Source organism: Chenopodium album, chromosome 9 (genome assembly GCF_948465745.1).
Source record: "Chenopodium album chromosome 9, dcCheAlbu1.1, whole genome shotgun sequence".
Lineage (NCBI taxonomy): Eukaryota > Viridiplantae > Streptophyta > Magnoliopsida > Caryophyllales > Amaranthaceae > Chenopodium > Chenopodium album.
Genome location: NC_137842.1, coordinates 71,458,415 through 71,482,835, shown reverse-complemented (window position 1 = coordinate 71,482,835; position 24,421 = coordinate 71,458,415). Strand labels below are relative to the sequence as shown.

General features: G+C 34.6%; 4 protein-coding genes across 7 annotated transcripts in view; all 4 read left to right on the top strand.

The window, feature by feature from the left end:
• Nucleotides 1–3,600: 3,600 nt before the first annotated feature.
• Nucleotides 3,601–7,036, top strand: LOC145559156 (putative serine/threonine-protein kinase PIX13). The gene is made up of 6 exons (XM_081620583.1): nt 3,601–3,805; nt 3,917–4,233; nt 5,484–5,619; nt 5,735–5,877; nt 6,095–6,218; nt 6,355–7,036. The coding sequence occupies exons 1-6, from the start codon at nt 3,733–3,735 to the stop codon at nt 6,777–6,779; spliced, it is 1,218 nt and encodes a 405-aa protein (XP_081476709.1). The 5' UTR covers nt 3,601–3,732; the 3' UTR covers nt 6,780–7,036.
• Nucleotides 7,037–8,216: 1,180 nt separating this feature from the next.
• Nucleotides 8,217–13,601, top strand: LOC145560464 (putative galacturonosyltransferase 3). Of its 2 annotated transcripts, XM_081621718.1 has the most exons (9): nt 8,217–8,633; nt 10,166–10,203; nt 10,309–10,369; nt 10,449–10,505; nt 10,578–10,712; nt 10,956–11,093; nt 11,166–11,500; nt 11,583–12,531; nt 13,178–13,601. In XM_081621718.1, the coding sequence occupies exons 1-9, from the start codon at nt 8,571–8,573 to the stop codon at nt 13,451–13,453; spliced, it is 2,052 nt and encodes a 683-aa protein (XP_081477844.1). In that variant the 5' UTR covers nt 8,217–8,570; the 3' UTR covers nt 13,454–13,601. The 2 variants fall into 2 exon arrangements, with proteins under 2 accessions (XP_081477844.1, XP_081477846.1); XM_081621720.1 differs by lacking the exons at nt 8,217–8,633; nt 10,166–10,203 and having other exon boundaries at nt 10,214–10,369; nt 10,444–10,505.
• A 281-nt stretch (nt 13,602–13,882) lies between these two features.
• Nucleotides 13,883–16,217, top strand: LOC145560463 (pentatricopeptide repeat-containing protein At2g17210-like). Its single transcript, XM_081621717.1, has one exon. It carries the CDS (start codon nt 13,883–13,885, stop codon nt 16,091–16,093), a length of 2,211 nt encoding a protein of 736 aa, XP_081477843.1. The 3' UTR covers nt 16,094–16,217.
• Nucleotides 16,218–17,371: 1,154 nt separating this feature from the next.
• Nucleotides 17,372–24,421, top strand: part of LOC145559154 (uncharacterized) — a 33,199-nt gene continuing 26,149 nt past the window's right edge. For 2 of the 3 annotated variants that reach the window (XM_081620581.1, XM_081620580.1), the window contains exons 1-6: nt 17,372–17,618; nt 17,820–17,896; nt 20,000–20,099; nt 20,187–20,294; nt 20,491–20,607; nt 20,880–21,030. In XM_081620581.1, the coding sequence (XP_081476707.1) occupies nt 17,574–17,618; nt 17,820–17,896; nt 20,000–20,099; nt 20,187–20,294; nt 20,491–20,607; nt 20,880–21,030 (598 nt within the window). In that variant the 5' untranslated portion in view covers nt 17,372–17,573. The remainder of the gene's footprint in view (nt 17,619–17,819; nt 17,897–19,999; nt 20,100–20,186; nt 20,295–20,490; nt 20,608–20,879; nt 21,031–24,421) is intronic. The other variant, XM_081620582.1, reaches the window with a different exon arrangement.

Here is a 24,421-nt window from a genome sequence, read left to right as displayed (position 1 = left end):
CTTGATGCAAACAGAGGTAGCATATATACATCACCGTAACGTTTGTGTCACTAAGTTGAGTTGTAGATTAGTTCTTAACTTCTTAGTATGTGCTTACTCTTAGTTTCTATTACTAATTTACTATTAATTGAATTTGTTAATGGTAATTGGTAAAGGTCAAAGATATTATAATGCTTGAAAAGATCTCATAGTAGTATAGTACTGTACATATGACCAGATGTACGTAATGATGTTAGTCACCACCAATAAATAAAGAAAATAATTGCATGAAATGTTGTTTTCAGCAAGAATTGAATGAAGAACCAAATCTAACAACGAATTTAAGCTTTAACTAGTGGTTGGTGTAAACCGTGTAATGTGTAAACTACAGTACAGTAACATTTAAAACAATCTTCCGTTGACCGTGAACAAGATGTTATAGTCAACCATGCTTCTTGATGAGCTGGAGTTTTGCTAGATTTATTTTTTTATTTTCCCCCTTAAAATTAGAAAAGTGGGTATACGGTTATACACCTTAAAATTAGAAAAGTGGGTATACGGTTATACGGTTATACACATTACACCCATAAGTATTATATTCTCATTTAAATGATTATTTTTCGTTTAATCATTAAATGAAGAGTAGAACTAACCCAAGCCTAGTTCGGTACACCTGGGTGTGATACACCGTGATTTTTGAATTTCTATGATTTTGGGAGAACACATCCAAATTACAAGCTTCAAACATAATAGAGATTTTTTTTTTTTAATCACTAAATAGTAAATGCTAAATAGTGTAATAAAATAACATTACAAGGTTTTAAATGAGATAGATAATTTGATAGTCTGATACATAACTATAAATTAATATGATTATTCTTTATTGACCTATTTTAATGATACGACCTTTTGAATTTATTATTGCTAAAAAGTCTATAGGAGCTAATAACACTGTCAATTTTTTATTTTGAAGAAAAACGGATGGTGCCTTATATTATTAATTTATCCATCAAAATGTGTAGAGCAACGTCACATGAACCATGACTCTCCCATACCTGTTCAACACCAAAAGGCACAATGCGGGCTAAATTATGAGCTATAGAGTTACCTTCCCGCTTAACATGACATCAAGAGATAGAATCAAAATTAGAGCTAAAGCAAAAGAGATCTAGAAGTAACAAATCCAAGTCAAAGAAGTACTCTGTAGATGGTTTACTTTGCAAAGCCTGTCCACAAATTTATTAGTGATTTGAGTTTCAAAAGTATTGAACCTTATAGTATTATGTATTGTATTTATAAATTATATGAAATGACAAACGTTACAATATCCATACATTGATAGTTTGATACATGAATCCAAAATACATTATGATTGTCCAAAAAAAAAAATGATAGAAGTACATTATTAATTTTATTTTAAGGGGGCCCATAAAGAGAGGAGCGTGGGAAGACTTTCAGGACCCAAATAAAATAATAAATTAAAAAAAAAAGAGTCTTGAAGTTGGACCAGATATTGGCCCACTTAAAAACAAAAGCCCAATTGTATAGTGTGAAGAGAGGTAGGGCTCACACGTAAGAGAGAGATTTGATGTGACGTCGTTTTGAAGCCGATGACTATGAAGCAGTATAATTTGGTTCTCCGTATTATCATCTACATTAATATATCTAATGACTCCACTCGATGAGATTGCTTCGTTCTTCGTTGTAATTACTAAGTTTATAAATTTATTTTACGCGGAGAGTTTGACACCGCCTACATCACGTCATCATGTCATCAACTTCAAAAGCTACGCTTTGTTTTTTATTGTAACCAAGGTGTATTGGTGTAACGATTCCTCCTCGTTGATATGAAATAAATTTCCGTAAGAAGTTGTATATAATGGGAAATTATTTTCCTGACAATGAAAAGTTGAAATTTTTATGAATTTTGATTGATGTTTGTCTAAAAACTCTTTACAAGAGTTAAAAAAAGTCTTATAATCCTATCTATGTTATGACTATCAATTATCATAGTCAAGTCATCAAATTATGAAATCATGTGATAATAATATTTCACATTAAAAGAGTATGATAATCTATCAAATATAAAGGTTTGATCAAAGTGTTCTTATGACTCATCTTACACGTATGCTAAAGCACTACGCTATATCATACTTCAATAAGGCTGGAGGTCGGAATAACACCCTTGGTACAGTGTCACCACGCCCGATAAGTCATTGGCGGAGCCGCTGTAGTCAATATCCAAACAAATCTAGGTATGACATACAAGTATTATTATATTACCTAGTCTAGTTCAATGTCATCATAATCTCTAGTGTGGACTCATAGTCCTTTGTCTCAAATTTACGTACCCGAGTATTTCCCACGTGGAGAAATTTCACATTACTTGCATTTGCAATTCATTGAAGCTTCAATTTAGTTTTCTCTTGGAGGCAAAGGGTTATATTATAAAGAGAGAAATGAAGGAGTTTGCTTGAAGAAATGCTTGACTTGACTTTCCTTTTGACATCAACATCGTATCGTATTAACTATTAAGGGTATTCTTGACTTTATTACAGCTGCCAAGTCCAACATTTTAATACAGTTTAATTATAAAGGCTAATATTTGTTAATTTGACTCAGTCCTTGGGAACTTTCACACTGTTAATAATATTTATTCTATTCATGGTTATAACAATTCTGTTTTGCATTACTTTTATTTTAATGGTATGATGACTAACGAGGATTATGTTTATACTGCATTTGGATATCACTCTTTATTATTTATTTATTTATTTATTATTATTTTTTTTAACTTTTAAGTCAATGTGAAATGAGAACAACAATCATCAAGCTTGTAGATTGATTAGACTAATTACCGGAGTACATATTGTCATTTATTATCTACACATGTCAGTTAGTTTAGTTGGTTAATTAAAGTTTTTGCAATATTAAAAAATCCAGGATTAAATCTCGTCTACATCACTAATTTTTACAGTTCATCGGTTCTCTCTAGATTTAAAAAACTCCGTTATTATGTTCAATGCCAGAGAATATCAATACGCACTACATAAGAAGACTAGTATGGGATTTATTTTTATTACCTCATGGCCCCGTCCAACATTCTTTTGGCAGTTTGGCTAGCAAATTATGAGTGTCAAATGATTTGTATTCTTTTTCATTCAAAAAGAGAATCACTCTTTTTGAATGTTTTTTTTACGTTGAATCGGATTACACAATTTTGGCAGTCATATCAACATTTGCTTACAAAGTTACATACTTACACTAAGTTTGTTTATCTCAAGTAAAAGTTACCCCATAATAAAATTTGTTTTGTTAATAAAAAATCATAAAAATGTCCGGTGAGAATCAATTTAGAAGGCCAAATTTTTCAAAAGGAAAAGTATGGATAGGAATATTTGAAAATTTAATTATTTATCTGACCAACCAAGTATGAAAATCAAGGACATGAGAAAATGAGTGCTACATATACAAGTATTGTTTTATATAAATGGACCCATTGAACAAGGCGCAAGTGTATATGACCAAGAACAAAGAAAGCGTTGGTATTAAAATAAAATAAAAAAAATCTTAATTTAATTTTTATCATTTTGTGCTGCTTCTTCTAATCTTCTTCTAGTCAACCACCAATCAAAATACAAAGCAAACACCCCTCCATATTTTTAGTCATAATTATAAGTATTGAAAATACATAACATTCATTTTTCTCTCTCTTTCCCTCTTTGATTAGAGAGATAAATTCAGAAGAATCAAATGGGAAATTGCTGGGGTTCTCCAGCTGAGACACCCACCACAACTCCTAGCACTACCGGAAACGTTAGTTCAGGTAAATCTCGTCTACATCATTGTCCTGTCCTTTATCGACTTCCTGTAATAAATTTAACAATCGAAACAGAGTACTAATTCGATAGATGATTGTATTTGTGTATATGAACAGGTGTAATTAGTCAGACCACCTCATTAACAAGCAGCAGCAATATATCAACCAAGAGCCAATTTTCGGCATCAAGTGGTGATGATGTGTATCCAAATGGCCAGATTTTGCCTACTCCAAATCTAAGAGAGTATAGTTTTCAAGAAATGAAATCTGCTACTAGAAATTTCAAGGGTGATAATTTATTGGGTGAAGGAGGTTTTGGTCGAGTTTATAAAGGCTGGCTTGAAAATAAACATCCTCCTAAGAGTGGTAGCGGTTTGGTTGTCGCCATTAAAAAGTTGAACTCCGAAAGTGTTCAAGGTTTCGAGGAATGGCAGGTAATTCATCATCATCATCTATTTCACTCAATTTATAATTAATAAACCTGTCTGTATTGTATTGCCTCTCGTGGGTGTCAACTAGTTTAGTCATTTCGTTACCATTTAGGAAGTTTGGTGTACATTTATGTCTTTTGTGCTTTTTATAGGACTCAAAAGGCAAACTTTTTAATCTAATGTATGGTTTGTTGCTTTAATAGACAGAAGTGGAGGAGTATGATTAATCACATTAGAAGGTTGAATTATGCCTTTTCTAAAGTCTTGGACAAAGTTATGTTCTGATTAATGGTGTAATTAGTATATTATAGTGGATTAGTAGGTAAAAGTGAACACAATTATTTTTTTAACATAGGAGAATAAGTACAGATGTAACCACAATAATAAATAATAATGACACTAATCAAAATGGTTTAATTCCTAAACTCACAAAGTTTATGCGTTCATAGTAGATGGTCAAACTCATATACTATGTATTACGGATTTAATAATCACATATACTGTACTGATTGTATACTTATAAATGACTTAAGAGACGGAAGATGTTATATTTGAACTGGTGTATATGAATTACGAGTAGAATTTAGAGGAAGTTTCTTGTCTTTAGTCTAAATTGTTCTGTTACAGAAAAAATTCTGTTATCTTTGGCATTGAAGGGCTGTTTTGCGTAAGCGTAACTACTGGGAAAATGAAGCCACATATGTTGACTTGCAATTATGAAAGCCAAATTGTTTGACTAATATTTTGTGGAATTGTGGCAATTTTCATACGTAATACTAGGGATATAATTGATGTTAAAAAATCAACGGGGAATTGCAAGTTATTATATTAAAAGAAATTATTAGAAATCAGAACTTAAAGTCAAAAACATGGCTCTCATTTTCTTATGTATTGTGGAATTTGATTTTATAGATAAGCTTGATTATGATATGTAAACTAATACGGTACAAACTATTATTGAGCATGAAATTTATATATTTGTCGGGGTTAGGACTTAGGAGAGGTCTAGATATGTTATTCATCCATGGTACTCCCTCCGTCTCTAAATTACATTTCTACTTCTCTTTATTATGTGAGGAATAAATGTTAGAATTAGGAATGTAATTTAGGGATTGAGGGAGTATATCCTAAAGATCTAAACACTTGAAACATTGAACATTCTACAATGGTTGTCCTAGAAATATGTATTTTTTTTAGAATATTGGGAGTAATTGGGGGCGAATGTTGATGTCATTATTTATCCTACGATGCAGTCAGAAGTAAATTTTTTAGGAAGGCTTTCGCACCCTAATCTTGTCAAATTACTTGGATACTGCTGGGAAGACAAAGAACTGCTGCTTGTATACGAGTTCATGCAAAAGGGGAGTTTGGAAAATCATCTTTTTGGAAGTAAGTTTTTCTTCAAATCTTATTTTGGTAGAAAATGGTTTAGACTGAATAATAATTGTAATCAGAGTGCTTTTTTAAAAAAGTTATGATGTTAATATATTTGTGCAATACACAGGGGGCTCTGCTGTTCAACCACTTCCTTGGGACTTACGGCTTAAAATTATCATCGGAGCTGCACGGGGAATTGCCTTCTTACATTCTTCGGATGACCGTGTTATTTATCGTGACATCAAAGCTTCCAATATACTCCTAGACGGCGTAAGTAAATTTATACTCCGTAGTAAAATATGGTATTAAATACTACTACCATAGTAGTAATAGTGTATTTTCATATAGAACTGTTTAGGAGAATTTTAGCGATAAGAGTTTGCTAATTGAACATTTGACATAGACACATAGTAAGTTTCACCTAGACACCGTAAATCTCAAACATGCGAACAACAATTTGATATCAGACATTTTTTTTCCTTCTCAGTCTTACAATGCAAAGATATCAGACTTTGGCTTGGCAAAATTGGGTCCTTCGGCGAGTCAATCCCATGTCACAACAAGGGTTATGGGCACCTATGGATATGCCGCACCTGAGTACATTGCCACAGGTATCTTTTAAACTAGCCTTAATTTAACAGTACATAGTAATAAAGATCAATTTTTTTTTATGTACAATCTTAACAATGAGTTTGTTTAATAATCAAGTCTACTTCTAACCAAAAAACATCATTGTGCTCATTATAGGTCACTTGTATGTCAAGAGTGATGTCTATGGCTTTGGTGTCGTGATAGTTGAACTTTTGACTGGTTTACGAGCACTTGATACAAACCGTCCTACCAACAAGCAAACATTGGTGGATTGGATCAAACCCCATTTATCTGATAAAAGGAAGTTAAAGGGTGTAATGGATACTAGGTTGGAGGGAAAGTATCCATCAAAAGCCGCGTTAGCAACTGCTGAACTAGCTCTGTCTTGCCTTGCGCACGAACCTAGAGCGCGACCATCAATGCAAGAAGTTTTGGAGTCCTTAGTAAAGATACAAGGCATTGCTCATGACAAACCAAGGGTGTGTAGGAGAAACTCAGCAGGTAGTGCAGCTGTTCGTCCTCATGGACATCGTCGACAAAATGGGATTCGATCACAACCCAATTCTCTACAATCTAGGTAGAATATGTCTTCATAAATTGCTTTAACTTGTCATTTTTTTGGCCAAGCCTAATACTCTAAATTAAACTGTTCTTTTAATGATATTACCTCCTCCATTTTATGATGGGATAATACTGAATATATATAGCTAGTTAAGAAAGAGTTTCTGTAATTTGATGTATTGTGTTATACTTGGTATGTATTTGTAATTATTCTCTGTGAATTGAATTTAATTTTCCTGGATATTATTATCACTCATCATTCATTCTTTCTACAAAATATTTTATTTCTTTTTGTGAGACGAAAAAGTCAAATAACAAGAGAGTGTAATATTTGTGGTTTTAAGTTGCTTTCAATGTTAAAGATTTATGCTTCTTTGACCAAATTTATACTTAGCATTAGTATAGTGCATTAACTGTCAACTTAAGATTCAACATAGCAACTTCAATCACCATCTTGGGCATCTTTTACATCAATTATTGATTTATTTTGAAAACTATGTATATTCAATTTTATATTTAGAGTTAAAGGTTATCAGCATAATTTGTACTTAAATTAGGATGGACAGGTAGATACTTCAGGAAGAAGGAGCAAGTGATAGTTTTTGTTGGAAGTTGAACAATCTCTTAATTTATTTTTGCAAAGCTATACAAAAATATTTTGGATAGAGTCAAGATTGGGTATAATTGCTGTCAAATTAAGCATACGATTGGTTAGAAATTGGTTCTAATACTCTTATTGGTTCAGGTCAAATTAGATAATGGTTTATACATGACCAGCGTTCATGCTGATTGAATGAGTGAAATTTTGTTTTATTAGATGGTGCACTTTGATTTTTGTCGGATTGTTGCCATATCAGAGCCAGTTTTTAAAATCCGAGAAATTTTAAAGAAGCAAGTTAACAAATTTAGCCCATCATAAAAGGTTAATAGGATTAAGTTTCGGCACGTGAAACAAAATTAACAAAACCTTTCTTAGGTTACTAAATTAAATTATCGTTGAACCAAAGTAAGCTAAGATCCATAATGGATTATTTAAAACCTATCGAACTATGCAAGAATCGATCACTCGGAGGTGATGTTGCTTGTTATGAACTAGCTTAGTCAGTCTTTTTTTTTTTTTTTCCTTTTTTTTTCTACATTCATTGAGTAATACTCCATATATTATAAAAACTTCATAAATTATTAATTTATACTTTGATTAGTTTTCATTTTCTAATAATCTCAATAATATTATTCTCTTTAAATCTACTTGTTACATTGGGATAAAAATGCGTTCTAAACTCAAGATAATACACCATTTACGATTTGCACAACCACATACAAATGATTCGATTTACGTAATACATCACTATGGTATCGATCGTTGTTGTCATATTCAAGTCCTTTTCATTATTTCATTATTATACATCATACGAAACACTTTGTATTAAATTCAAGCCGGGCCGAAAATCAAATAATCCACTCCTAGCTCCGAACACATTCCAGATTTGGATCGAATAATTCAAATCGGAGATATCCCAAAAGGGTCAAACTCATACTCATTTGCACTCAAAAGAAAAGTTATTGCAGGTGATATAAAGTGGGAACAAAAAATAAGCACGAACTATGTGCTGCAACTAAACAGATATTGAAAAAATAATCAAAATCAAAATTCTCTCACTTAGAACTCACTCTCCAACAGTTGTTTTCCATCATCTGGAAAATTAAATAATTCCCAGAAATTTGTAGTTTAATTACTTCATCTTCTTCGTTGCAATTAATATGAACTGATTTTCTCTCTCCTTGATCTCAACGATTTCTCTCTCCTAGCCATGGTTCCTCGTCGACGACGAATCTCCACTTCTATTATCGCCATTGTTATATTCTTCACTCTGGTAATTGTTGAATTTTTTTTTTTATTCGATTTACTTATTTTGTTGAGTTCTTGATTTTTATGTTGATATTTGTGATTGTGATTGATTTTGACATTTTGTGACTGGTAATTTGTTGTTAATTTAGGGTATTTTTAATTTGTAGCGTTTTTTTTTTCGAATCATAATTTGTAGCGGTTTTTGATGCAAAGTGTTAATTTAATATTTCGATTGAAATTGAAATTTCGATAAATTTTTGGTTGCAAATTTTGATTATTGATTGAAATGCATTTCTTTTGATAAGATTGCACAATATCCTTCTTAGGATTTTTTTATTTTTTCTTCAATTTCTGCTGTTTATTATACTAAATGCATGATTTTAGATTAGTTCAGTTTACCTATGATTAAGCTGTGTTATAAGGAAATTAAGTTTGTTGCTGCTGAGAACTTGTTTTCGTTTGAGTTGCGATTTTCTTCAATGGATCTTCCTGTTACTTAGCATGATGCACAACTCAACCAATGTTACTCAGATGTTGATAATGAGTATTGAATGTGAGAATACTTGTCTAAAATAAACTCGGGCGGGGTGCCATTTTGCCTAAACATGTTCTTGATATTGAGATTCTTGCTAGTTTATTTCAAGTTGTAAACATATATTATATTTACTGATTTCATTTGATCTCAAGTCTATTTCTGAGTACATATCATAACAAATTTGACTTTGGGTTTGAATGAAGTGTTTTTTGTTTGCATATTGTTGTGAATTAAAAGCTTCTTTGTAAACCCCAAGGAACAAAGACATAATCAAATCATATTGGTGTTAATAGCTCTATCTCATCGAGAGTCGATACTTGAGAGCCATTTGACTTAGATCTAAGATGTGATGTGCATGGTGCATAGAAGCTCCAAAAGCTCTCAAATTCAAGGTCTGAGCTTGGAGGTGTGTGCATTTTAGACTTTTGGACCAAAGTTTTACAAGAACGCTTATGAATCATTTTCACAACATGTATTCTTTTGAGAATTGTATTATCATGAATTTTTTAATTTCAATGAATGAGTTAAAAATATTATTTGAAACCACAAGGAAAAAGGGGAACTTGAGGAATGAATAAGGTTATAAATCTTTCTCGGAACAATATTGTGTGTATAAGGTATGTTGTTATCTTAACTGTAAACCACTCTTTATAACTTCATTACACGTAGGGGCATGCTGGCCTCATTGCCTCAATTAACTTTGGCTATGAAAGGACGCATAGGCACAACTGCGAGCATACATGAGGCATCATGTCCTTGTATTGTTTACTTTTGTTCTATTATTGTCTATTTTTTCTGATTTCTCTTATGCTCCTTTAAGAATCACTCTGCTAATTTATAAGTATGCCTTATATGCAATGTACTTTGTGCCTGCCTTGCTGATTGCACCTTGGCTTTAAACCCTGTGTGCCTTGAAATGCATTGAGCTTTCTAAAAGCAAGTTCTTATATGAAACCTTACTAAGATGCTTTTTATCTACTATTGTTGATTGTCTACTAATATAATGTCTTTCAATAATGCAGTTTGTATACAGTAGTACACTCATCAAAGCTCAGTTACTGTAAGTTGGTTACATTTATGTCATTTTTGGTTAGTCTTATTATTTTTAATGTTTTTTTTCACTGGCATCTCATATTTTCTTAATATTTGTAAACTATTATTTCAGTCAAAGAGATCGCAGAGGGTACCCTATTCTTTATGATTGTGAACAATGTAACAGAAAAAAGGTTCTGTTTCCATCTTTTTCATCATTTTAAGTTTGTATCTTTTTTGTACATGATCTTACTGTTAATGGTAACAGTGCAGGACCAGGCAACTCCATCATATGCTTCCGATGATAAATCTGGGAATCTAGATGTTAAGGTATCTATTAGAGCTGGTCTTAGGTAGTCAAACATAAATAGGAAAATACTTATTTTTATTTTTCTATTGCAGGATATTGACATAATGGTGACATACAGTGATGCCTCTGGAGCTGTTAGGGTTGGTTCAGTAAAAGCAAAAGATCTATCTGCTTCCTGGGTTTGGAAAACTCCTAGTCACCATGATGACAATGTGAAAAATCTTGAGGTACTTTTTCTGAATAGAGAATGAAAAGGTTTTGAGAGCCAGTTGATATATGCTGTTTGATCTGTTCCTGAAACTCAATAACTGTAACTGTCAGGAGATGTAAAGTTCCTGTAGTTATTCTGCTAAAATTTTAACTTTATTTTTTCCTGGGTTGTGTTGTTCATTATAGCTGTTACAGACATTGGAGCTATTTCTTAGCAAATGTAAACTGATTGGCAATGTTTACCATTGTTGCCTTTTCAGAAATCAAAGGATTTATCTCCGCCTATCACAAAGTACCAAGACAGTATTGAGGATCCTGTTGAGACAAAGCAAAGTACAGAAAGCACTGTCTTCAACTCAAAAAAATATCCAGATGATCCAATTAAGCGTCACCGCCAGGTTCATTTACTGCTTCCATTTTAGCATTTACTTTTTTTCACATGCTTGGCGATTTATACTTACTGCTTGCAGATATTACGGCTTAAAAGGAGGGAGCTCCGTACAGCAGAACTTATGAAGCAAGACAAAGAAATGGATGCAGAGATGGAGAAAGCAGCCATTGAACGTGCTGAGGGGCTGGATACTACTTTCATTGGAAAGTATAGCATTTGGAGACGCGACTATGATAATTCCAATTCTGATTCTACTTTGAAGCTTATGCGTGATCAAATCATTATGGCAAAAGCATATGCTACCATTGCGAAAGCTAAGAATGAGAGTAGTCTTTACAATTCCTTGATGAACTGCACCAAAGATAGCCTGAGTACCATTGGTGAAGCAAATTCTGATGTTGATCTTCAGCCAAGGTAATGCTATTATTTTTTGGCATACTTATCACATGTTTAATAGTCACTAGTCTTTTTCTCATGTAGCAGCTGTTTCTTGCAGTGCCCTGGATCAAGCGAAGGCAATGGGGGGGATTCTCGCATCAGCAAAAGAGAAATTGCATGATTGTGCCGTTTTGGCTAGGAAGCTAAGAGCAATGATTCAAGTAACTGAAGATAATGTCAATGCTCTGAAGAAGGAGAGTGCATTCTTGATTCAGCTAGCTGCAAAGACGATACCAAAACCTATACATTGCCTTTCTCAACTGCTTACTGCTAATTATTTCATTTCTGGCCGTGCAAACAAAGGTGCTAACATGAAAGATAAGCTTGAGGACCCGTCACTTTACCATTATGCCATTTTTTCAGATAATGTACTTGCTGCAGCAGTAGTAGTGAATTCTACTATTGTGCATGCTAATGAGCCGGAAAAGCATGTTTTCCACATTGTGACGGATAAGTTGAAGGTTTCAGCCATGAAAATGTGGTTTCTTGATAATCCTCCCTCTAGTGCTTCTGTAGAAGTCTTGAACATTGATGATTTTACATGGTTAAATTCTTCTTATTGCCCTGTGCTTCGGCAACTTGAATCTGCTCGAATGAAGGACTTTTACTTTAAGGTGAATAATAACCCGTCATCTCTTTCAACTGGCACAGACCAACTGAAGTATAGGAACCCGAAATATCTGTCAATGTTGAACCATCTTCGTTTCTATCTTCCAGAAGTATATCCTAAGCTGAATAAAATCTTGTTTTTAGATGATGACATTGTTGTTCAAAAGGACTTGACTCCACTTTGGTCTGTTGATATGAAAGGAATGGTGAATGGTGCTGTTGAGACATGTAAGGAGAGCTTTCATAGGTTTGACAAGTATCTTAACTTCTCTAATCCCTTGATCTCAGAAAATTTTGACCCCAATGCTTGTGGCTGGGCATATGGAATGAATATGTTTGACCTGAAGGAGTGGAGGAAGCGAAACATTACCGGAATATATCATTACTGGCAAGAACTGGTAAGGAATACTTTATTTCATTGTCCCATTTTATCTTTTTGCCCTCTTAGAAAATCTATCACTTCTCACTTTCTATCTTAGTTTCAACCAAAATCGGGCTTAAATTAGAGAGTAGCCTGGTCCATGTTGCTATAAATTGATTGCAGATATTGTGTGCTTATTTCTACTTGGAGCTTTCGGTAGTCTATTTTGTGTAGATTTCTAAGGGCATTGATTATTAGTTTGGAGGTCAAGTCTCAGTGATTTCTTGGGTCAGTGGAGGGAGCTGCTTACTTGTTTTCACATAAAACTCTACCCTGTGTTTGACTTCGGACTGTCTTTTTTCGGTATTGTTTTTAAGAGGAAATAAAGATCTCAATCTGGTGATGCTATAATATCTTTGATTTTTTTTTTTTTTTTTTTTTTTTTTGAATAGTAATATCTTTGATTTATCAAAACCAATGTTAAAACTAAATGCAATTTGTAGCTTTTCTTTTGTGTGTTTTTGATGGTTCTCCTTTTATTTTCAACTGGAGGTTGTATAATTGGAGATTTTCATCTCCTTTGTTGTTGTAAATTGGAGTAATAGAGAGGACAAAACTTTGTTAAAGCTATGTTGTGAACTTTATCTGTTGGATTTTTGATCTATTGGCTACTTGCTTTGCAGAATGAGGACAGAACTCTGTGGAAGCTGGGCTCATTGCCGCCTGGCCTAATCACTTTCTACAATTTAACCTATCCACTAGATCGAAGCTGGCATGTATTGGGACTTGGATATGACCCTGCACTCAATCAGACTGCAATAGGGAATGCCGCGGTTGTTCATTACAATGGAAATTACAAACCTTGGTTAGATCTTGCCATCGCCAAATACAAGTCATATTGGTCCAGATATGTGATGTATGATAGTTCCTACCTTCGACACTGCAAATTCACGGAATAGTCTCAATATATAGCAGCAGAGCCTATTAGGAGAATACAAAATGATCTTTTTTTTTTGCCCAATTTTTTCCCCTCTTTGGAAATTCTTTTATTACATAGATGATAGATCCCAATTCCCATCGTCAACCCCACTTTGTAACATCTTCTGTAAAAGCAATTTACCTATAGGTTTATATTTTTTTTCTATTTGTATAGATTTATTTGCTCGACAAATAAAAGCTAATGAAAAAAAAAAAAAAAATTCATTTTTTACATTGCTGATTTGCTTAGCATTTTATGCATATTACTCCGACTCAGCTAGAAGTGTTCGCGCCAATCCATGTCCAAGTGATAGGATACAGGCATACGGCCAATCTTTGTACTTTTCCTACTTTGCTTCTCTCTTCCTTCTCTCAATCTCTCTCCACTTGTTCATTTGTTATGCACTGCAATGCGATTGCGAATCGCATCGTGTAATTTGAGATTACCAGAATGGAATTCAAGGATCAAAGAATGTTTATCAAATGGGCATTGGCAAGAAGCAATGTCTTGCTATGTAGGAATGCAGAGGTCTGGAGTACAACTTACAGATACTTCTCTCTTCCCTGCTATTATCAAAGCAAGTTCAAAAATTTCCTTCAAACTCGGAGAATCTGTGCATGCTTGTTCAGTGAAGCAGGGGTATGATTCTTTCCCTTCTGTTGGGAATTCAACACTGGATTTTTACATGAAATGGGGTTCCCCAATTTTAGCATTCTCGGTGTTTCTGGGCATGAGAAACAGAGACTCTGTTTCATGGAACATTGTTATTCATGGGCATCTTGATCAGGGTCTTGTAGAGGACGGTCTCTGGTTTTTTGTGGAGGGACGAGTTTTGGGTTTCGAACCGAATGTTTCCACCTTGGTTCTTGTAGCTCAAGCGTATCGCATTCTTCTGGATTTTGATGGTGGGAGGAAGTTTCATGGTTATGTACTGAAAAGTGGGTTTCTGAGTGTACTGTCTCTGCAAAACTCTCTGATGGGTGTGTATGCTGATGATGATATTGGAAATGCACGCCAACTGTTCGATGAAATGTGTGAGAGAGATGTTATTTCTTGGAGTTTGATGATTGGGGCTTGTGTTCAGAATGAGGAACCATTGTTGGCTCTGCAGTTGTTTAAAATTATGGAGGTTGAGCCAGATGGGTTGACCTTGGTCAGTGTTCTTAAGGCCTGCAGTAAACTTGAAGATGCTTCCACGGGAAGTTCGCTTCATGGGTTCGTTATATCTAGAGGGCATGATATTGACGTGTTTGTTGCAAACTCTTTGATAGACATGTATTCAAGGTGCTGTGACCCGGCCTCAGCCTTGAGGGTTTTTGACGCGATGGCTTTCAAAAATATTGTGTCCTGGAATTCAGTCTTATCTGGGATGGCTTATAATGGAATGCCTCGGGAAGCTTTAGACTTAGCCAATTCCATGGTGCAGGCAAATATTGGAACAGATGAAGTGACACTTGTGAATCTTCTTCAACTATGCAAGCAGTTTACTGATCCATTTCAGTGCAGACAAATACACTGCAGAATATTGAGACATAGGTATGAGTCAAATGCTTTGGTGTTAAATTCTTTAATCGACGCTTATGCCAAATGCAATCTCATTGAGCTATCATGGAAACTGTTTAGCAGAACTGATAAAAAGGATACGGTTATATGGGCTACTATGATTGGGGCATTCGCATATTGTGGTATGCCTGATGAAGCGATTACTGTTTATAGACAAATGGCCGAAATTAAGGAGGGAATCAATCAAGTGGTTGTCTTAAACTTGCTTGAAGCTTGTACAGTTTTAGCTGAACTCAAAACTTGTAAATGGGCACATGGCATTGCCATCAGAAGTAGCTTTGCTGCATATGTATCTGTTGGAACTGCAATTATAGACATGTACTCCAAATGTGGGGCAGTAGAAGAAGCAAAAAAGGCGTTTGATCATATACCCCAGAAAAACATTATGTCATGGAGTACTATGGTATCAGCGTATGGCATGAATGGCCGAGCTGAAGATGCATTAGGCCTAGTAGTTGAAATGAAGCAACGTGGTTTCCAACCGAATGCAGTAACAGCACTTTCAGTGTTATCTGCTTGTAGTCATGGCGGACTAATTCTGTCAGGCCTCTCATTCTTCAAAGAGATGGTGCAAAATTTGGGGATTCAACCAAGTTTGGAGCATTTTGCTTGTATGATTGATATGTTGAGTAGATCAGGAAAGTTGGATGATGCTATGGAGTTGATCAAAGTTATGCCTGAAAATTTTCAGGGCAAGGCAAGTGTGTGGGGAGCGGTGTTAAGTGCTTGCACTAGGTACAAGAAAGTCGAAGTTGGTGAGGGAGCAGCTTCTCATGTTCTCGAGTTGGAGCCCCTTGGTTCATCTGGTTACATGCTAGCAGCGAGTTTGCATGCTAGTACAGGGTCATGGAGTGATGCAGCAAAGATGAGACGATTAGTTAAGGATAGAGGAGTGAAAATATTGGCTGGTTATAGCCTGGTTCGTGTAGGTGACAAGGCTTTAAGATTTGTAGCAGGGGATAAATCCACTCCACAAGCAGTTGATAGTTGCTTTATTGTTGAGCAGTTACACAGATGTATGCACATTGGTGAAGCAGATGACGAATTAACCGAATAATCAATAGAATTTATTCACCAAAATCCATTATTGATGCACATAGTTTTTCACTTTTTGGAAGTGAGATTATATAGGTATTTGGTTATCAATTGTTATTTCAACAATGTATTTAGACAGTTAGATGTGATATAAGATAATAATATACAAGTAATATTTTATTCAAGATTTAAGAAGTGGAGCTATGAATGGTTGGCCAAAGATGGAGAAAAAACGAAAGAAGTACAACATGGCCAAAATCATACTCCGTACTCAATATGATTAAACAAAATAAATTGAGCTACATAATAAAGGATATAAGCAAAAAAAACAATAGTGATCAATTGATCCTTTTTTTAGGGGAAACCATAGAAATAGTATAAATTAAACAAGTCAAACGACACTTACAGAAATCAAGTAAAGACTACAAAGAACAGATCTCACATCAGAAACATATTTTTCTCCTAATCTACTAACTTCTCCATTGAAGAATAGATGTAAACCCTTTGATGATGTCCTTGCGTCTTTCCAAAATGCAACAATCTCACAAATTCGTGCAACATCAAAGGAGAAATAACAGTTCCGTTGCCGAAGATTTGCTATCTTCGTCTCTCTTGACCAATAGACGCTAAAACAGAAAAGCCCCATAGAAGGGGAGAAACAACTCTGATAAAGAGAGTTTCTTGACCAATAAATTATGAAAAAACTACATAAACTATAGACTAAAGAGGGGATTTGGGGCTTACCATGAATATTTCTATCCATGGCAGCCCCAATTGATCTGGTTTTTGGGGTTTTTTTTTGGATTTTTGTGGGGGTTGCCGCTAGAGAGAGAAAAGCTTAGTAGTAGTGTAATTTTGTCAATTGATCCTAATAGCTTAAGAAGTTATGAAATTTCGTCCGTCCAACTTTTTTTTGTTAAAATCTTTGCCATTTTTTTTAAACAAATGAAAGCTTAGATGTACCCAAAATTGCACATACAGTATTAATTTTACAAAAAGAATAATTGCTTATACCAAATGACCGATGTAAAGTAAAATTAGGTGCACCCAAATTTATTAGTTGAATGATGTTAAATATATCCAAATACGCAATTAAAAGATTAATTGAGTATAATTTATTTTTCTCTTAATTAAATACGAAAATGAGTACACGTTTAGCAATAATTAATATCACACACCATCGGCCATCCGCGACTCTGCGAGAGCCACGAGGACCAAGTAGGGAAAAAACAAAAATTACGAGTTAACAAAGTCTACATCAAATATTCATATGACAAAATCACAAATGGCAAGACAAAATCACAAATGAATAACGATACGTTTCTTTTACTACACAAATTCTAAGACCTTTTGCTTTCACCTTCAATTTCTCTAGTCTTTACTAACCCCAACAAATTTTGTTCATTTTCAACTGAAAACCGACTTCCTCTTTCATCTTCACTTTCCTTTTCTCTCTCCAATTTCCATTATCAAACTAATTTTGCTTATGTGAGAAATCATCAATGGCGCCATCTTTTAGATTTTTGTTCTCTCTTTTTATGATTCAGGTTAACTTATTCTTTTTCTAATTTAAACCATCAAGAAAAATAACCAATTTTTGATCTTGCAATTTGAAAAATCATCATTTTCATTTCTGGTTTTTTTTTTTTTTTTTTTTTTTTTTTTTTTTTTTTTTTTTTTTTTTTTTTTTTGCAATTATTATGTGGCAATACTTGATTAAAGTTCTGATGATCATCTGTAACTTGCAGTTGGTTTTTCTGGGTTCTTTGATTACTTTACTTAATGCTGATTCTGGGTCTTCCTTGTTTTCTGATGCTATACTTGGGTAAGTTCAATTTTCTCTTTATTTATTTATTTTTATTTTTAAATTTTGGGTTGTTTGATAAATTATAAAATGATTAATAGTCATTAGTCACAATCTTTTTCAATAGTGATTATATTGGGGAGAAAAGATAGAGGAAATTAGCAGTCTGAAATTTAACTAATCCAATTCTGGAAACTAAAGGCTTGATTTTGCTTCGTATGATATAATTTTTGGCAATAAATAGATTTTGTTTGAATTGTTAATACAATATCTTTTGAAAATGACAAGTTCTGGAAAGTGTAAATGTAATGGCATTGTTTTCCATGAAAGTTGTGAAAAGCATGATCGCCAGGTTTATAGTTTCACTTCTTATTTGTTTCCAAGTCACAGTAGAAGTTCATATGAATTATCACTGGAGTAAACTGTACTGTTATTTGTTAGAGCATGCTTGTAAATATGGAGGTAATAGGCATCGGTTCAGGTGTTAGACTTTAGAGTAAGGTGGCGGTGGATTGGAGGTAGTGGCGATGGTTGTTCGGACTTTGTGGAGGATTCTAATGCACCAAATCAGCAGTTAATTATTACTCCCTCCGTCCCCGAAAGAACGATCCATTTGGGTTGATTACGCGGGTATTAAGAAAGTTAAATAAAAAGAAGTAAAAGTATATTGAAAAGATAAATTTAAAAGGGGTTTGTAAAAAAAAAATAGAGAGAGAAAGTAATAAAATTACATGGAAAATCAAATTTTTATATGGGGAAGCTAATTTTGCACAAATATTGTTGCAAATTGGTGGGTGTTTTAATGCAAATGGGTCCTTCTTTTTGGGACTAAAATTAGTTCAAATGGGTTGTTCTTTCGGGGACGGAGGTAGTACATTTTAATTTTTAAGCCATATGTGTGGGAGGAGAGCCTATTACATTCCCTAACTATTTTACATAACAGTTTGCCTCTCTTAGTAGCTTTTAACTTTCTCATTTTCCCAGTGAGGGGAAATAACTAATTGTTTGATATTTTGATACTCCATACTTATTGCCAATTATCTCTCTCCCCTGTAGCTTCATCTGAATTTAGATGTTTGTAGTATATTTTTGTCAATTTGATGGTTGAAAGGTGAATGACATGATAGCCATCTTGAGTACAATTGGTCTCGTGTATTGACTCAGGTGTTACATGAAACCTTTTGATATCTATTCATTTTGGTAAATATTGTCTATAATTCAGAATAGAATAAGACTCAGGTGTTACATGAAACCTTTTGATATTTAATCTCGAGGTAGTTTTCTTAGAACTCAACAGGTCCTGAACTTTGATTCCCCCGAATAACATTTTCTTACTTGAAAGCAAGTAAGAGGTACACATGGGGTGTTATAGCTGTGAAGGAGACCATTCTATCAAGATATCTGCCTCATAGCTCTTAATTATCATCTCCATCTTTATCTAGTGCTTGCTAATAGGTTATCATCAGCATTTCCTGCAACTTATGTTTGTTTGAAAGGCTGATTATTACCTTCCATATATTACTAATTAAATGCATAAAATGAAAAGTAAGAAGGTAAGAAGACATGAAAAGTTGATTTATCTATTTTTTGAGTAGCAATCTTGATTTCTTGAGTTGCTAGATTTTCCCTCTGTTTTCTTGAGATCTACTCAATAGCTATGCAAACCAAGAATAAGCGGAAAAGGGAACCGTGCATGTGGGTATTTTTACTTTAACGATGAGAGAGATAGAGAGCATGTGTTTTATTAAATATCACTGAGCCCACAAAGTGGGGTTGAATATGATAGAAAATAAATAAAAGGTTGCTAATAAAGGAATAAAGTAATAGTGAGTAAAACTTAGAAAAATGGATGAAAATGGAAAGTGAGTAGGACTTGGGAAAATGGAGAAAGTTTAACAGTCTATTACATGTGCTATGGAAAGCATGAACTCTAGAGGAATGTATTATGTGTCAAATTTTAATATCTAGGCTATGTAATAAGATGAATGACATAATTTGGGATCTTGTATCTCCTATTCTACAAGATTTTTGCCACTGGTCTAAGCTCTATATATCTAATTTTTCTTAATTGTTACTGTCTGTGTAAAATTTGTAATTTGACTTTTTTTTTACTTTGATTTTTAGGAGAAGACATTCTGAAGAATATTGTGCTATGTATGATATTTGTGGAGAGCGTAGTGATGGGAAAGTTTTAAATTGCCCTTATAGCTCTCCTTCAAAAAAGGCATGTTATAAAGATTATTTTTGTGTAAATTATTTGTGCCAACCTTGTTGGACTTTTTAGCTTAAAGCCTTTTGTCATTCTTTGCAGCCTGATGATCTCTTTTCAGCAAAAATCCAGAGTTTGTGTCCTACCATTACTGGTAATGTTTGTTGTACAGAGCGTCAATTTGACACGTTGCGGTCACAGGTTCAACAGGTAAATTTTTGTCTGGCACTGCGTTCCAGCAGTTAATATAAAATATGCTAAGAGAAGCTTGTTCCTGTATATGATCTGGACCTGGGAGTGCTAATTGTAGGACTTTAAATTTTCTACAGATATGTTGCTTGTTAGTGTTTTATTCAGTTTACTAGTCATTTGTCAAAAAGGCTCAGCTTTGGATATTTTATTGCAGGCAATTCCTTTATTGGTGGGTTGCCCAGCTTGCTTGAGGAACTTCCTGAATCTTTTTTGTGAGCTTTCATGCTCACCAAACCAGAGTTTATTTATTAATGTTACATCCATTGTCGAGGTTAGTATCACAATTTGATTGGTGCTGAACCACTATCTCTTAGAGCTGTTCTATAGTTTCAGTGTCTACATGAACAGTTGTGCAGTTTGTTTCATGAAAGATCTGTGTTTTAATCTCCAGCCTTCTTCCTCTGGAGAGAGATATTATAAGCTATAAATATTCATTGGAGCATTTTTTTGTACCTTGGAGGTGTAATAGTTGTTTGCCTCGAAGGTGAAGTAGAATAACACTATCGTTATAGTCTTATACATCAAGTTTTAACTATATTGCAGGTAAACGGAAACTTGACTGTGGATGGAATTGAATATTATGTATCTGAAGATTTTGGTGAAGGTTTATATAACTCTTGCAAGGATGTAAAATTCGGTAGTATGAACACAAGAGCCATAGATTTTGTTGGGGCTGGTGCAAAAAGTTATAAAGGTGAGGTTGATATTCTAATGTGTTTTCAAGTTTTTAACTTCTTTACATTCTAAGTAAACCTGTCAAAGTAACATCCTCTTTTTTCTCCATTCATACCAAATTATTTATGAGCTTTGGGATATGTTACCCAGAATGTTGTAAGTCTTATCTAAGCTTGCACATGGGATAAAGGTTGTAGCCTTTTTGCCTGATTACTAAAGAGTGAAAAAATTGTGTATATATAGAGATTACCAGAAACATATCCTTATTTTATAGCAAACTCTTCAGTGTCCACAACTGACCAACTGCCCACCAACATTTTAGTAGTGTTATTTTCTTGCTTCAGGCAGTGGCTGTGAAGCTAAATAGAGCAGACTTATTTCTTGTTTTAGGACCTGAAAAAGAAAGTAATTTTATGAGAATCCTTTTTCCTGTTCTCCATGATGCTATTGTGACTTACTTTGTGTGAGAAGGGGGAATTAATCTAGAGCTGTCAATTCGGGTAAACGGGTCGGGTAAGAGTGGGTCGGGTCAACTCGCGCTGGGTCGATTTAGATTAATTCCATAACCTATGCGGGTTAGGTTTGGGTTAGGTCATGCTTGAGTCGGGGGTCACGTTTGGGTCATACTTCTTATTGGGTTTGGGTCGGGTTTAGGTCGGGTTAATAACAGGTTTGGTTACATTCGGGTCGTGTGAACAATAGGTCGGGTTTAATTCGGATTTTCACGGGTTAAAACGAGTTAGGGTAATTCTCGGGTTCGAGTCGGGTTCGGTTCAAGTAAATAATTTGTGGGTTAGAATCAGGTTGGGTCATTCTCGGGTTTGAGTCGGGTTCGGTTCAAGTCAATAATTTGCAGATTATAATCAGCTCGGGTCATTTTCAAGTCGGGTCATTCTTGGGTTTAAGTCGGGTTCGATTCAAGTTAATAATTTCTGGGTTATAATCAGGTTGGGTCATTTCCAAGTCGGGTCATTCTCGGATTCAAGTCGGGTTATGTTCAAGCCAATAATTTGTAGGTTACAATCAGGCGGCCGGGTCATTTCCAAGTCAGGTCATATTAGGGTTCAACTAACTATAAATAGAGAACTATAATATTTATCAAGCTATAAATTTCGAGTTGAGTTAGTAACACATCAGGTTGAATTTTAGGGTTGGGTAAGTAATAGGTAAGGTAAAATTTTGGTCGGGTCAATAACAAGTCGGGTTGAATTAAGGTCAAGTCAATAACAAGTCGGGTTAGTAGCAGGTAGGGTTAAATTCGGGTTAGGTTAGTAACAAGTCGGGTTAAATTCGGGTTTTGACGGATTAAAACGGGTTTGGGTCAGTTTCGATTCAAGTTCGGTTCGATGCAAGTTAATTAAATTGGCCATTTTAAACCGGTAAATCTATGAAAGTTGTAAACCGATAAATTGGCCGTTTAAAAATAAATTGAATGGTTCCACACACCCAATTGGATTCCCGGAGGGTATTAGGGACCATGGTAAATATTTCGGCAATTTTTATTTCCGGGCGAAAAAAAGTCAAAAATTCCAAAATTGAAGGCTAATATTTACGCTTTTTGAGAAACTTTAGAGGTTTTGGGGCCCGGTATCGAAAGTCCTTGAGATTTTAGGGGATACATCTCGGGGTCATATAATGCCGTTAGGAACCATATATGATCATTATTTGTTGTCGTAAATGTTCGTGGTAGACTTGAATTAATGAAATCGGTGCAAGTTGTAAAACAGTAAATTGGTCGTTTAAAAGCAAATTGGATGATTCTACCCACCCAATTAGACTCCCGGATGGTATTAGGGATCATGGTAAACATTTCGGCAATTTTTAAGGCTAATATCCACGCTTTTTGATAAATTTTAGTGGTTTCGAGGTCTGGTGTCGAAAGTCCTTGAGATTTTAGGGGATACATCTCGGGGTCATATAATGCCGTTTGGAACCATATATGATCATTATTTGTTGTCATAAATGTTCGTGGTAGACTTGAATTAATGAAAGCGGTGCACGTTGTAAAACAGTAAATTGGTCATTTAAAAGCAAATTGGATGATTCTACCCACCCAATTAGACTCCCGGAGGGTATAAGGGACCATGGTAAACATTTCGGCAATTTTTATTCCGGGCGAAAAAAAATCAAAAAATTTCAAAATTAAAGGCTAATATCCACGCTTTTTGAGAAATTTTGGAGGTTTCAAGGCCTGGTGTAGGAAAGTATTAATATTTTAGGGATTCATCTCGGGGTCATATAATGCCGTTTTGGACCATATATGATCATTATATGTTGTCGTAAATGTTCGTAGTAGGCTTGAGTTAATGAAATCCGTGCAAGTTGTAAACCGGTAATTAAATTGGCCGTTTAAAGGCAAATTAGATGGTTCCACCAACCCAATTGGACTCGTGGAGGGTATTAGGGACCATAGTAAACATTTCGGCAATTTTTATTTTCGGGCGAACAAAAGTCAAAAAATCCCAAAATTGAAGACTAATATCCACGCTTTTTGAGAAATTTTGATGGTTACGGGGCCCGGTGTCGAAAAGTTTTGAAATTTTAGGGGATACATCTCGTGGTCATAAAATGCTGTTTGGAACCATAAATGATCATTATTTGTTGTCATAAATGTTTGTGGTAGGCTTGAATTAATGAAATTGGTGTAAGTTGTAAACCGGTAAATTGGTTGTTTAAAGACAAATTGGATGGTTCCACCCACCCAATGGGACTACCGGACAGTATTAGGGACCATGGTAAACATTTCGGCAATTTTTATTTCAGTGCGAAAAAAAGTCCAAAATTTCAAAATTGAAGGCTAATATCCACGCTTTTTGAGAAATTTTGTTGGATTCGGGGCCCGGTGTCGAAAAGTCTTGATATTCCAGGGGATACTTCTCGGGGTCATTGAATGCTGTTTGGAACCATATATGATTACTATTTGTTGTCATAAATGTTCGTGGTAGGCTTGAGTTAATGAAATTGGTGCAAGTTATAAACCGGTAAATAAGCCGTTTAAAGACAAATTGGATGGTTCCATCCACCCAATTGGACTCCCGAAGGGTATTAGGGACCATGGTAAACATTTCATTAAGTATTATTTCCGGGCGAAAAAAGTCTAATAATTCCAAAATTAAAGGCTAATATCCACGCTTTTTGAGAAATTTTAGAGGTTTCGGGACTCGGTATCGAAAAGCCTTGGGATTCTAGACAATACATATCGGGGTCATAAAAAGTCATTTGGAACCATATATGATCACTATTTGTTGTCATAAATGTCCGTGGTAGGCTTGAGTTAATGAAATTGGTGCAAGTTGTAAACCGTTAAATTGGTCGTTTAAAGGCAAATTGGATGGTTCCACCCACCCAATTGGGCTACCGGAGGGTATTAGGGACCATGGTAAACATTTCGACAATTTTTATTTTTTGGC

Excerpts from the sequence above, each read along its gene's own strand:
- LOC145560464 (XM_081621718.1), top strand. The coding sequence starts at position 8,571 with ATGGTTCCTCGTCGACGACGAATCTCCACTTCTATTATCGCCATTGTT. Across the intron at positions 10,713-10,955 it reads ACAATGTGAAAAATCTTGAG|AAATCAAAGGATTTATCTCC; the intron begins GTACTTTTTCTG and ends TTGCCTTTTCAG. Across the intron at positions 11,094-11,165 it reads CAATTAAGCGTCACCGCCAG|ATATTACGGCTTAAAAGGAG; the intron begins GTTCATTTACTG and ends TACTGCTTGCAG.
- LOC145560463 (XM_081621717.1), top strand. The coding sequence starts at position 13,883 with ATGCGATTGCGAATCGCATCGTGTAATTTGAGATTACCAGAATGGAAT.
- LOC145559156 (XM_081620583.1), top strand. The coding sequence starts at position 3,733 with ATGGGAAATTGCTGGGGTTCTCCAGCTGAGACACCCACCACAACTCCT. Across the intron at positions 3,806-3,916 it reads TACCGGAAACGTTAGTTCAG|GTGTAATTAGTCAGACCACC; the intron begins GTAAATCTCGTC and ends GTATATGAACAG. Across the intron at positions 4,234-5,483 it reads AAGGTTTCGAGGAATGGCAG|TCAGAAGTAAATTTTTTAGG; the intron begins GTAATTCATCAT and ends CCTACGATGCAG.